This window comes from Panulirus ornatus, chromosome 19 (genome assembly GCF_036320965.1).
Source record: "Panulirus ornatus isolate Po-2019 chromosome 19, ASM3632096v1, whole genome shotgun sequence".
Lineage (NCBI taxonomy): Eukaryota > Metazoa > Arthropoda > Malacostraca > Decapoda > Palinuridae > Panulirus > Panulirus ornatus.
The window spans coordinates 60,798,124-60,812,130 of NC_092242.1; the positions used below are offsets into that span (position 1 = coordinate 60,798,124).

General features: G+C 43.4%; 1 protein-coding gene across 2 annotated transcripts in view; it reads right to left on the bottom strand.

The window, feature by feature from the left end:
- Sbf (SET domain binding factor) overlaps positions 1-3,544 on the bottom strand; it is a 209,704-nt gene extending 206,160 nt beyond the window's left edge. For both annotated transcript variants that reach the window (XM_071674009.1, XM_071674008.1), the window contains exon 1: positions 3,416-3,544. In XM_071674009.1, coding sequence (XP_071530110.1) covers positions 3,416-3,470 — 55 coding nt within the window. In that variant the 5' untranslated portion in view covers positions 3,471-3,544. The remainder of the gene's footprint in view (positions 1-3,415) is intronic.
- Between the last annotated feature and the right edge of the window lie 10,463 nt (positions 3,545-14,007).

The following is a 14,007-nucleotide window of genomic DNA, read 5'->3' on the forward strand; positions in this document are numbered from 1 at the left end:
AGCATCTACTTTTAAATCAATTACCCTTGCAACTTCCCTGATGGGTAAGTTTTCAGTCAACAATTATATACAATTTTCTATTCTTAAAGAATCACTGTTGCCACCGTAAATAGTGATGTAAGCATATGAGATATTCCTCATTCACTCCTTCAACCAATCATTTAAAATCAAATAACTTATTAATAGAAGAGTTATGAGGTATAAGGAAAATCTGTACGAGTAAGATATCATAAAAATATTGCATGGAGGAAAACTGGAGGAAGTTAAGAGTTTTAGATATCTGGGAATGGGCTTAACAGCGGATGGAACCATGGAAGCGGAAGTGAGTCACAGGTTGGAGGAGGGGGCGAAGGTTCTGGGAGCGTTGAAGGTGTGGAAGACAAGAACATTATCTTGGAGAGCAAAAAGGGGTATGCTTGAAGGAATACTGGTTCCAACAATGTTATACGGTTGTGTTGGAAATGAAATGTTTGAGGACAATATGTGGTGCGAGGTGGTTTGATTGATTAAGTAATGAAAGGGTAAGAGAGATGTGTGGTAATAAAATGAACATGGTTGAGAGAGCAGAAGATGGTGTGTTGAAATGGTTTGGACACATGGAGAGAATGAGCGAGGAGAGACTGACAAAGAGGATATATGTATCAGAGTTGGAGGGAACAAGGAGAAGCAGGAGACCAAATTGGAGGTGGAAGGATGGAGTGAAAAAGATTTTGAGCGATTGGGGCCTGAACATACATGAGGGTGAAAGGCGTGCAAGGAATATAGTGAATTGGAACAATGCGGTATACTGGGGTCGACGTGCTGTCGATGGACTGAACCAGGGCATGTGAAGTGTCTGGGGTAAACCATGGAAAGGTTTGTGGGGCCTGGATGTAGAAAGGGAGCTGTGGTTTCGGTGCATTACAGATGACAGCGAGAGATCGAGTGTGAGCAAATGTGGCCCTTTTTTGTCTTTTCCTGGCACTACCTGGCTGTGTGTGGGTGGGTGGGGGGGTAGGGCTATTTCCTGTGTGGCAGGGTAGTGACAGGAATGGATGAAGGTAGCAAGTATGAATATATACATGTGTATATGTTTATGTCTGTGTATGGATATGTTGATATGTATATGCATGTATATGTGATAATGCGGGAAATGGCGAATAGTATGAAAAAAAAAGGGCATTCATGTATATATATGTGTACATGAGTGGTTAGGCCATTCACTGTCTGTTTCCTTGTGCTACCTCACTGATGCGGGAAACAGCTGTTAAGTATGATAAATATAAATATATACTTGAAATCATAAAAATAACCTGACTATTTCAACACTGCAGGTGTCCTGGGGGTTCAATTATTGGTAAATACTATTGTTATCAAAACACGTACACCACTTAACTACACTATGGATTATTTGGTCAGAAGGTAAACCTCAGGTTTAGACATCTATACTATAGAGACATAGAAATCTGACCCTATGTGGGACAAATCTCATAAGCATTATTTCAATTCCTATATCTTAATATACATCTGCATTCACCCAAAATTTTCACTGAAGTTGGATTCAGTCAGATCCAAACGTTACAATGCATGGCAGCATTCTGTGGAATGCGTCAACAGTAGAGGAAATCAGGCATATTCAGATCACGTAGGCAGGTTTTTGTGTTGTATCACATCTTTATTCAGTTTGCATTTCGACAAATAAAGTTCTGCAGAATGATACCAAGCACCAGGTAAATGTTTGATGTCAGCTGTCTACAGGCTGGTCACTTATATAATAAACTCATGCTTTGTTAGAGGCCATTAGAAAATGAAGTCAGGAAGCTGTAGGCATCCCTCCAGTTCATTTCTTAAAAGTTATATTTTGACAAAAGTCTTGTCAATGCATTTGCTACACTTTCAACTGGTGAAATACAGTGCTTTTACCTAACAAATTCTGATAAAACTGGACATACGACAGGGAACTGGGGTTTTAGGTGGGATGAAATCACACAAAGTAGTGATCTGCAATAGAAATGGTCAGAATTGTTCAAGAGACATCAAAAACAATTTCAACCAAACCAAACCTAAAATTAAGGATGTCAGAAATGTTGATAATACCAAAGTTCCCTCTAATTCAATGCCCTGCCCAACTTCAGAGAATTCAAAATGATGGAAGGTGTTACACCTTAAATCTACCTATATCTCTGACATCTGCTCCCTCTCGTCAAGATGGTTGCCACAACAAAAAAGTTTCCACGTATCCTTGTCCTAACATGCCACCCTCGCATATACCAATCTAAACGTTCTTGTACCATTTCTCTTCCTCTTGTACTCTTCCATTTTATTTCCTTATGTCAATGGCAGTCTTCCATTCACCTAAACTTCCACAATTTATATCAACTCTAAACAAAGTAATGAATTACAGGTAACACTTTTGTTACAATATATTAATTAATCCATGTGCATCCATAAACTGAAAAATTACCCCTTGACATACATACCCTTAACTAGTATAAACTTATTCAGCATTGTTCATAATACATAATGCTTAAATTCATGCTCTGCAACTGTTACTGAATTCTCCAGACACTAACATTGCTGAAAAATCAGAGTATCCAAACCTAACGCTAATGTAGAGTTAAACTGGATTCTTACCACACAATCTTATGAACCTTTCATTGCAATCACCTAGCTTCACTGCTTTACAATAAAGCTATCTTATCCACATGTCTTAGATAAATTCTTCCACTCTAAATATTTTTGAGAGCTTAATGAGGCTATTTAACCTCTAAAATCAACATTCAACTCTACAATCAACATCTATAGATTGCCATTCAATAATCTTTTCAGCACTGCACTGAAATGACAGCAGGATATCCAGTGTCATTTGGTGTAAACATTAAGTCGCTGGTGTCCCTTCTGTTGGTTGTTATTGAGAATTTCCAATGGCAGATCCCAAACCATCACAATTATAACTAACATACAAGAGGAAAAAAAAGTCTAGAATTCTGCTCATTGGTTGTAATGTAAGGATAGGTATATAAATTCAAAAGTAAAATCAGTAACAACTTTTGAAGTGATCACTTTACAATAAACAAAAGGATAACGTTCGTAAAGGTATAGTAAAAAGAAGAGAATTAGGAGGTATGAGTCCAACAGGTAGATGCCCGAGTTACGTTGTGAGGATATGTGACCATGACCACCTCAAGCATCATAAACCTGTTCCCACAGCAGTTATTCCCTTGCAACAACCCTTATAAGAATTACTGTCTTCCTCTTTCTCATAGAATAGTGGGCGTGGCAATTAGGGTGAAGTGGGAGGTAGGGATGACCCAGTGGGACCCAGATGACAGGTTCAGCACCTCCTACCTCCCACTCCTAGACCCTGACCAGCCGCCACCCAGCCCTCCCACTCCAATCATAATAAACCTTCTAACAACTAAAGAACCAATCTTACGGTCTTTCATGTGATCGTATCCAACGATGGCAAAATAATCCGCGAGTCTCGACATTATTAGCCTTCCCTGAGTGGGTAAATCACCAATATATCCGTGTGCACGACCATCATTCACCTCACACAGCCATGTTAAAGCCAACTGAGTTGCCAGAGGTCGTCCCGCGCCTCAAAACCCTTCCCAAGGGACCCTACTCTGCCCTGAAATCTCCAACAGCTTGGAGTTTTTCCTCTTAATTAGTTGTTCATTTATGATGGCAGTCAAATTTATTAGATTAGTCGTATGTGAAATATAATGTGCTAAACAAGAGTCAGATGAAGACTATGAAACATGCCTTATTCTATAGAATCTCCCATTATCCCCAGAAATCGCTCATATTTGGCCTTATAGATTTTCATTAATCGTCATTATGTTTACAAACATGATTAGTACATAAACAGTGTCTGTAAAAGTATACATTTTGTTCAAAATCTATTTCATAAAACATGCATCAGCATGGCATTAACATAGTCTAGAAGTTTATACTCTTAAAAGGAAATGATAAAGAAAATAATTGCTATGTAAACTTGACTTGAAGTAGTTTAGCACACTAAAGAATCCATTATGCTAAATGATAAGATGGTTATCCTCTACAGAGAATGCGAAGATAGCACAATCATTGCGAATTTTATTAAGCCTTAGGCCAAATACACACGAACGATATTTCAAATATCCCAAAAGAGTGGCATATGATTGATCATATTTAATTGAAAAGTGCCTCTCGTTCCATGCCTTCGCTTTCCAGTATCTTATTCTAATTACAGCGATATATTCCTCTCTCTCTCTCTCTCTCTCTCTCTCATATATATATATATATATATATATATATATATATATATATATATATATATATATATATATATATGATTATTTCAGTAATCGACCTCCCATAATGCTAGACGTTAAGGATATCCAGAGCTGCCGCTCCTTAATAGATAATTAGTATCAAATCATTATTTCAGGCAGAGAGATACATTGCATTACCTTCACTAATGCGAGAATGTTTCCATAAGTACAGCAGCAGTCTGCGCAGTGACTCACTTTACCTTGTCTGAACTATATAACATTGACTTCCCTGTATTCAATGGCTATCTATAGTTCATTGACACCTTTCTCTTCTTAGTATAAAATAAGATTCGTTTATAGTTTTTTAATGGATGTACGATAGCTTACTTTTACGGATCACAAGTTGTATGCAAGTTCGCCCCAGACGACTAGCTCAAATAAGATTAGCGCTTCGAACGCCAGAGTTGAGCGCGCCATGCTTAAATGATCACAAGCGACATCCTCAGGTTTAAACCTCGTTACTCATTTCATATCACCCTTGTGCCATCATACTATAAGATGAATACTTGCGGAAACTCTCAGTTGTCATGATACACTTGTTTGAGAGTCAATGCAACATTTTCCAGGAAGACATGCATGGATCCCGCCCCCACCGGAATCAAGGGTGAAAGCGTACAGGACGGCCGTGTACCCTCTGTTTATTTAGGGAATCTTTTAACATTCTAAGCGGCGAGGCATTTACCCCAGTGAATTCTATTTCTTGCTCTAGCACTGAAAGAAAGATCTGCTCATTTGCGCCAGTGACCAATGCCAAATCGGGCAATATGGAAGAAATAAGATATAGGGGCCCTTTTTGAACTTTTACCCTACAGCTGAGAATTCCTTAGAATATACATCTGAATTTATCAGTGAATAAATAAGACTTGAAGAAAGATGGAACGTAACAGTGGGTATCTGTTTCATTTGTACTATATTTTGAACATATCTATTTTAGCCCTTGCAGTTAGTACTCTCTCTTTCCACACATTCTTCAGTGCTCCCAAAACCTTCACCCCATCACATACCCTATGACTCTTCACTTACGCTTCCATGGTTCCAGTTGCTGCTTTGGCCACTCTCAAGTATTTAGAACACGCTACTTACTCCAGATTTTCTCCATTCAAACTCAGCTCCAACAAACCTGTCTCTTTGCACTGCTAAAACTAATGATTTTGCTTCAATTCACATTTACGATCAACTTTCTCCTTTCACGCACTCACAAACTCAGACACCAGCTTCTGCAGTTTTACCCCCGAATCTGTCACCAGTGCTGTGTCATCAGCAATCAACAACTAACTCCCCTCCCAGGTCACCCATCCCCCAAGAGACTGGATACTCGCCCCTCTCTCCGAAACCTTTGCATTTACCTCCCTCACCACCCCATCCATAAACAAACTTAGACCATTATGATTATACCAAACACCTCTGCCGCGGACCCAACTTCACCTGAAACCAGTCACCGTCTCACGCCTTACACTCCTGATAAAAGCTCCTCACTCACTGCCACTCAGTCACCACTCTTCCATACAACTTACTAGGTACACTCAACAAAATAATATATATATATTATATATATATATATATATATAAATATATATATATATATATATATATATATATATATATATATATATATATATATATATATATATATATATATATATATATATCGAGATATCAAAGGGGTTAGAAGAATTGACAATGATATGATCATTATGCTTTAGTAAGTTTATTGTATATTGTACAATTCAAGGGGGCTTATCTCCCCGTCTCCCCTCCCTAAAATACGCCTCTGGGATGGAGGATCTGCAAGTATAGAGTGCTGAAGTGTGAAATGAGGGTGATCTCTCGTTTATGGAGGTTGGTTGCTGAGTACGGAGTGGTGGTTTGTGCGAGAGAGGTCGTGTGCTCTTGCAAAGAACCGAGTGCTAAGCATATTGATGTGGTACGATATTGTGTTCTTATTCAGTGCTGAATGTTTATAGTCGCTCAGCAAAGCAGTGACTGATCTGAGTGCTTTGTCTTAGCTGTGGTTTTATCACGTTAACTTTTGAAAGAGTGGGGTGACCAAGTACGTGAGTCGTAGTTTCGGGTGGCGCGGTTGAACTATTTGTGGAGGATGGGTACTGAGGGATTTTCTTTTTATTTTTATCTTTAACCTGGCTGTCCCGTTCTTGAGAACACCACTTTCGTACTACCACATCACGCGAGTCTGAATGCCTCACACACACACCGGTAAACAAAGGAGTCAGGTATTCACTGAGATTCCAAAGTGAAATACTTTTCTTCTTAGGTAGATTTCTCTGGACTATAAACATTCTTTGATATATTGGTAAAATTAGATCTAGCATACATCCTGAACTTTATTTTTTTCCCGTAATCTATTTTGTCCAAGGCGGCGACAAGCCCAAAGCCTAATGCAAGACCGTTGTTCAAAACGGTAATTGATTACATAGGCACTCGCGTCTCGCAGGACGCGCTTAGACTCGTGATAACGGAGGCAGTTGAGGTAGGTTCAGGACATTGGGACTTGACAGCTACCAAAACGTGGTTAGCGTACAAGAATGACATCCTTAGCTTACGAATGAGAAGTTAGACATACATAACACAAGAGCTTTGTGAGCGGAGCTCTAACCCGAGGCTTTCCTTCTACCACACTCTATCTGAGCTCCTTAATATATTCCGGATCAGCAGCGCTCGTAAAGTAACTAATTAAACCAGCATTCCAACGGCAGGCGGCAATACAGTCCCCCCACATTACAGCCTCCTGTGATGTATCTTATATCTTACCGAGATATCATTGGCAAGAGGGAGGAGGTGGCTGTACTTTGCATGAAAAAGGGTCGTAGAAATTCAAGCAGTGTTTGGTGTGATCGCTTTAGTCGTGCCTCAGTTGTGGCAACACTCGACTGAACATATGACGCGGTCCTCGCGAGAACCAACCATGAAAAGAGATGAAGAGGAGTCACGAGCAGTCACGCCACATTCTGACGTATGTAGTAGGCGAAACGCACTCCCACGGAGGGTCTGCCTGTGTCTGTACACTTTCGCGCATATTAACCACAACAATGTGTTCCGCTTTATGTCATAATCTTCAGCGATCCAATTAAAGTCGTACGAGAGGTCGTCTGCCATATGATATACAGTAAAGATGTAAGAGAAAGCAGACAACTCTCAGTGGCAAATGGTGGTAAAAAATGCTGCTGTTCGCCTTGAATCTACATTCGTTTATGATACAGTAAGAGGGTAATGAAGTGTAATAACATTTGATAATGATTGCGATGAAGAGTTAGAAATAACATGTCTTACAATGGGATTATGATATAATGTGATGTTTAAAAAACTGCTTGAATTTACATGTCAAACTTTTTCATTTACATAAGATATACCTATTTGTACTGTCTGTTTTTCTTTGCCGCTGTCTCTCTCTCTCTCTCTCTCTCTCTCTCTGTCTATCATCAGCAGCAAAGGCTACACACAAATAGGTAATTGGAATAACAGAGCTGCCGTGCCACACCCAGGCACACCTTCTGCCACACCCAGACACATCCCACAGTCAGGCACATCCCCGTGCCACACCCACACAGTCACACGCCATTACCACACCTAGGCGCACCTAATCCCCGCCATACCCCGGTTATACCAACTCTCTGCCACAGCCAGGCACATTAATCCTCCGCCACACTCGTGCATACCCATCCCCCGTCACACCCACCCTAAGCACATTCCCCGCCACACCTTCCTCTAGGCACACCCATCCCCTAGAAACACACCCACTTCAACATCCAGGCACATCTAATCCCTGACACACTCTCCTGCCACTCCCAAGTACACCCACCTTCACCCCTAACCCCAGACACACCCTCCTGCTAATCCTAGGGATACCCAACTCATGGCACACTCAACCTCAGGCACACCCCACAGTACCCCACACCCGCCTTGCCACACCCTGGCACACTCACACCTAGGCGTACCCCTGCAACACCCAGACACATCCCCATACCACACAGAAGCACAGCTCCACGCCTCCTCCAGGCACATCCATCCCAAGCACACCTCACAACACCCAAGCACACCTCACAACACTCAGGCAATACTTAAAACATCCTGGCACACCTCACAGTACCCAAGCACCAGACAATACACACAACACTCAGGCACACCTCACAACACCCAGGCAATACTTACAATACCTCATTTGTAATTAGTGTCTGATGTTTTCTGAAAAAAATTTCTTTATGTTTCGAAGATCATCTTATTCCAGGAGGATGAACGAAGACTTCTCCAAACGTTTCCATAAGCTACTGATCGACGTACACAACGTTTCGCCCATGCATCGGGCGTCTTCAGGGGAAAGTTAATTTCACTAATTTACAATCCCTATCGTAGGAAGGTAGAGTACTAAGAGCTAGTCCCGGGAGGTAGTATACAAGACAAGTTGGGTGCGAGGAATTGGTTGCTTGGCGAGGAGAGGAAAACGGGAGAGGCACAGGTCGGGAGACAGCCAGATGTTATTCTTACCAATGCTGTGACCTTACTCATCAGTCTCTTAGATCTCCAGGGGCTGGTATGGGAAGGGTTCAGTGCTGCAGCTGGCGTTTCATGGGGTGAGGGGGTTGCTACTCGCTGTCGAATTGTTCGACCATCAAATAGGAGGATTATGGCCACCATGTTCGACTGTCTGGTGATTGATGGAGCTCTGCTACTTATAATGGAAAGCTTCCAAAATTTGTAGACGCCGTTTATCCTTGATTGATGCGATGATGCAAGTGTTTGTTTTTATTACATCAGTGATGTTGTCTAGGCGCCCCTCCATTAAAGTGTTTGTTATATGTTAGCTGAGACGGCACGGGCAGATGAGGCCCTAATCAAGGACATCCCATTAGCTCGCTCTCTCTCTCTCTCTCTCTCTCTCTCTATATATATATATATATACCTTAGCCTGAGTCAGGTATTCATTTTATCGACCAACCCCTAGGGGTGGATGAACAGCTGGGTTGACTGTGGACCTACTGCCTCAAACAAGATTCGAACCTATGCTCTCGACCCTGGGCGGCCCGTGAATGCGTCACGGCCAGGAACGCTAACGCTACACCCAACGCACGTCTACTCTGACCAATATGGCGTACATTTTGGGTAGTGCAGTTCCTAGTCACACAGCGACAATGGTAAACCACATTGGCCTTATCCAGAATGTCCCAAAGAGCATTGATGTTGTGACGCATGATAAGGTAGGTTGACTTGGGGCTTTTACGGTCGATGACAACTCTCATCTTTTGGTCATTGTCCGTAAGGGAACAGGGTTTTCCCCCCATGATATCCGTGACTGCTTTTCTGTTTAGTTTGTGTGCTGGACTGAATATGTTACCATAGCATATAATCATGCCCCTCACACAGAATCTGGGGCTGACCTTACAACAGTAGCCCCTCACACAGGGTCTAGTCTAGGTCTGTGCCTTCAGAAGTAACCCCTCACACAATGTTTGGGGCTGTCCCTCCTACAGTAGCCCCTAACACAGTGATTTGGGGTTGATCTTCCTTCAGCAGCCCCTCACACAGTGTCTGGGGCTTCTCCTCCTACAGTAGCCCCTCATATAGTGCCTGGGGACGTCCCTCCAGCAGTAGTCCCTCTACCCTCGGGAAAACGCCGATCTGAGAACAGCCCCTCTCACAGTCAGTCACTTCCACCTACCTGGCCCAACGAGGGTGAAGTGTTTCTTTTGCAAATTCACGTCAATTACTTTCGTAAAGTTAGTCATTTAATGTTAACTTTCCACTGTTTTTAAGTCTATTTTAGTGATAATGATAGGGAAATCGATCGCAGGAATTTCAGATTACATAGTTGTTTGTCTGGTACTGAAGCAGTAGATTTTACTGATGCAGGTGTTATAAATGAAACGAACAGGGGGTGTAGCTGGCAGCGTTGGCAGTGTGAAACCAAGATGGATCTGTTCTTCTGATTATGAAACAAGGAAATGCTAGCGGCGTGAGGATCGCACAGGAGGATCCGGGAACAAGAACGGACAGGATCTGCAACGGAGGGGATCGAGCGGCATCTGCCATATGAGGATCGCTTAAACACAGGATCTATCATCAAAAGACAAGGTCATCACAAGAAAATGGCGAATTTATCTTAAAATCATCAGACGTCCGGAGAGAGAGACAGGATCAAATTTCTGTATGAAATGATCGAGTTGCATTATCGAGTGGAGATGACGACAACGTAGGATCGGAGGAATAAAGAGGATCGGGTTTCCGGGAAAAAGAATCGAGTAGTGTGTTGTGCGTAAAGTTGCCCCAGGGAATGATAAGCGAAGCTTCCATGAAGGACAAAGCCCTAATTCTCCGTCCGTGAGTCACTCGCGGCTCGACAAAGAACCGATTTAAGGCTTCGTTCAGCTGCGGGTGTGAGCGGGGGGCGTCAGTGGCTCCCTCACAAGTCTACGTTTGATCTCGTCCTCTTCACTTACCGTTGAAGTCCGAAACCATGGCGCCCGCGCGTCAGTTTATTGTTCTGATGTTACTGTGGTTGGTGTCTCCCTAACGAGCAGTTTTGGGCTATGGGTCCAACCCAACGATACTCTTTCCTCCTGGTTCCTTGTTGCCGACATGGTGGAACTACCGATCACCGTGATGGCTGAGGGCTGCGTGCTCTCTCCTGGGGGCTGTGGGTCATCTTTTTGGGGCTGTTGGACCGGGGTAACTGCTGTGTGCTGCAGGCTGTCTACTGAAGGCTACCTATAGAGGGTTAATATGACTATCATACAAACAAAAGAGTTGGTCATGCTTGATATTAACGACGTCACTCAACGATATGGCCTTCAGCTCCCGGTCATGTATGTTGTCTTAGCGTTCTGCCGGTGGTGGGGGTACAGTATAGTAGGTTGTGGCCAGGCCGGCCTGCTGCTGGCCCAGTACTACTGATGGTGGTGGTGGCCATGCTGGTCCGCTGTTGGCCCAGTACTGCGGGTGGTGGCGATGGCCATGCTGGCCTGCTGCTGGCCCAGTGTTATTGGTGGTGGTGACGGCCATAGTGGCCTAGTACAGTCGGTGGAAGTGCCCTGCCGCAGGGCCACTGAACACACTTGTTTACAGTTACCCCACACCTGCCTCCACACTTGGCCTCACATCTGCACCCACCACTTGTCTTTATCTAGCACCTGTCCCAACATGTCTGTACATCCGTCTCCACACTCCTCTAAACTTTTATTCACATCGGCTCAATATACTGACGTCGGAAGGTGACCGGAGGGGCCATGCTGCCGGAAGTACACACACACACACCACACACAGTCAGAGACATATACGTGTATAACCAAACAGATGACGATACAGCCGACTCTCGACACCCAATCATACAGCAGTATGAGGCCTCCCGCCTACACTTGTCGCCAACACAGTCTCATGCCCACACTTGCCACCCACACGACCTCATACCCACACCCGCCTTCAGTTTCAAATCCCCGTCCACCAGCCACAAGCCTTCCCAAGAAAAATCCATTGCACTGGCCTCGTCCACCCCGCTGGTCACGTCAACGGGCCTTTTCACTTGGACTAACATGGCGCGGGCATAACTTGACCCAGCCAACCATGGCCCTCTCGGGTAAAGGTATTTAAGACAAGAAAAAGACTGAAGAAACTATTCAGAGCTCCTCGGGTGTTTGTAGATCTGACTCATAAGAAAAGAGAGGTGAAAAGGAGAGATGAAATAGTTCCAAAGCTTCGCTCTTCGAGGAGATATCATTATGGTCAGTTCTCGTGTGGCTGGTCTCCATATAGAAACCAAGGAAAGGAGCAGAGCCAAACTTTAGCGGTGTTTAATTGGTATGATGACTATCTGTGTACTACGATGGACTGAAGGCCTGATGTGTGATTGGCAGGGGAGGCCGCTGGTGTTACCAGCCAGGCGAGGGAACTTGATCTTCCTGCGGTGTAGTGTTACCACACCAACAAACACGGCCCTACACGCTAGTGTGATCGTGTCATGACAGCATGATGAGAAATGATAATAGTCTCACCATATGACCAGAACATAATGACTAATGACCATATCGATCCATGATGAAAATGAAGGAAAACTGTTTATATCAAAACAATTATACTATCCACGTACAGTGGAGCAGAGGAGGGTAGACAGTAGACCAACTGGTCCTCCAGGCAGAACATGAGCTATCCTATCCAGAGAAGTAATGCAACTGTACATTACATCACAGCATCACAATGGGGATCATACATTTCAGTGAGCAACAGAAAACTGAAACACTGGGTCAATCAACAGCGAACGTTACAGAAGAAGGTGAGGAATCTGTCGCTTGTGTTGACAGCGACGCCAGCACGACGGGCACACGGGAGGCATACCACACCTAAGCAATCTGGTGACACATAAGTGACGATAGATGATATACTGACACAACGTCCTTGGTGATACATGATACATCGTCGGTGATATGTGAGCCATATACTACACTACAAGTTATGCATTTTGAAGAGATAAACTACGACAAAACAACATGTGGGTCCATGAATCCCGGAAAGAGGAAGCTGTGTGCCGCGACTGTGGAGGTCGGTAGGTGAGACTGGCTAAGGTAACATGCTGGACGGGGACAGGTGTTTCAATATGTAAATACTTCCGAGGATGTGTGAAGATACAGTTGCCAGACGTCTTGAAATACTGCTCAAGATGTCACCAGAGAAAGGGAGAGTGACTAGGGAGTGGGAAAGGGCAAATGTTACACCTGTCTCTAAGAAAGTAGACCGGGAACTGGCGTTGAACTACAGACCAGTCTCTGGTGGGTGTTGCCGGTAAGGTATCGGAAAAGATAACCAGATAACAAATGGATTACTCCCTGAAGAAGACAAATGACTTCATTATGATTTAAGAGAGAGAAGCTCACGCGCAACGAACCTCTTAGATTTCTGTGAGAGTGAGTTCAGTGTTAACCCCAGGGAGGCGTGACAGTAGTGAGTGAGCGGCATGAGTGGAGAGTGTCCTTGACGGGTTAGTGAGAGGAGGGGGGAAGCAGGAACTGACGGGAAATCGTCGATACGTTCCTAACACACATACAGATAGATATTATCACATGTTTTACCATAATACCAATAATCATGAATTCATATCATGGATGACGTTGCTCTAGCAGTATGTCGTAGACATAATTGCTACTGTGAACTGCTCCTGAAAGTTTATTTCTTTTTTATAGTTCATGTACACCCCAAGATTCTGTACCTCTCACGTTTTGCATACATTTCTAATGAAAGACATTAATTTCATATGATAACTGCGTGAGTGAATGAAGTAGACCACGTCATAGAACAGGTTCCACTTATCCATTACATGTACCTGGTACGGGTTTGACGAACGTAATTTACGACAGCATTGGAATTTTCGGAGAAAAAGAAAATGATCTTCACGTCGATGATAAAGTGAATATGATCACAGTTGAGAGAACACCCTCCCCTCACAGACTCGCTCTTGACGGGAGTCCCTGGCGGGTAGCGGTGGCAGCGGACGAAGGGCGGACAAGGGAAGGTCTGTTGTCAGGGGTTTTTGTTTGATGCTGGCGGAAGCTTGCAACACAGCTCGCTCTCATGATTTTAACAATTGGTCCTCTTTTAATGACTCCAAGGCATGAAATATGCCACAAAAGAACCGGGAATGATCATAAAAGATTTAGCAACTGATCATCATGATGAATGTATGATTTGAAAAAGTTTTGATGCGCATAATACA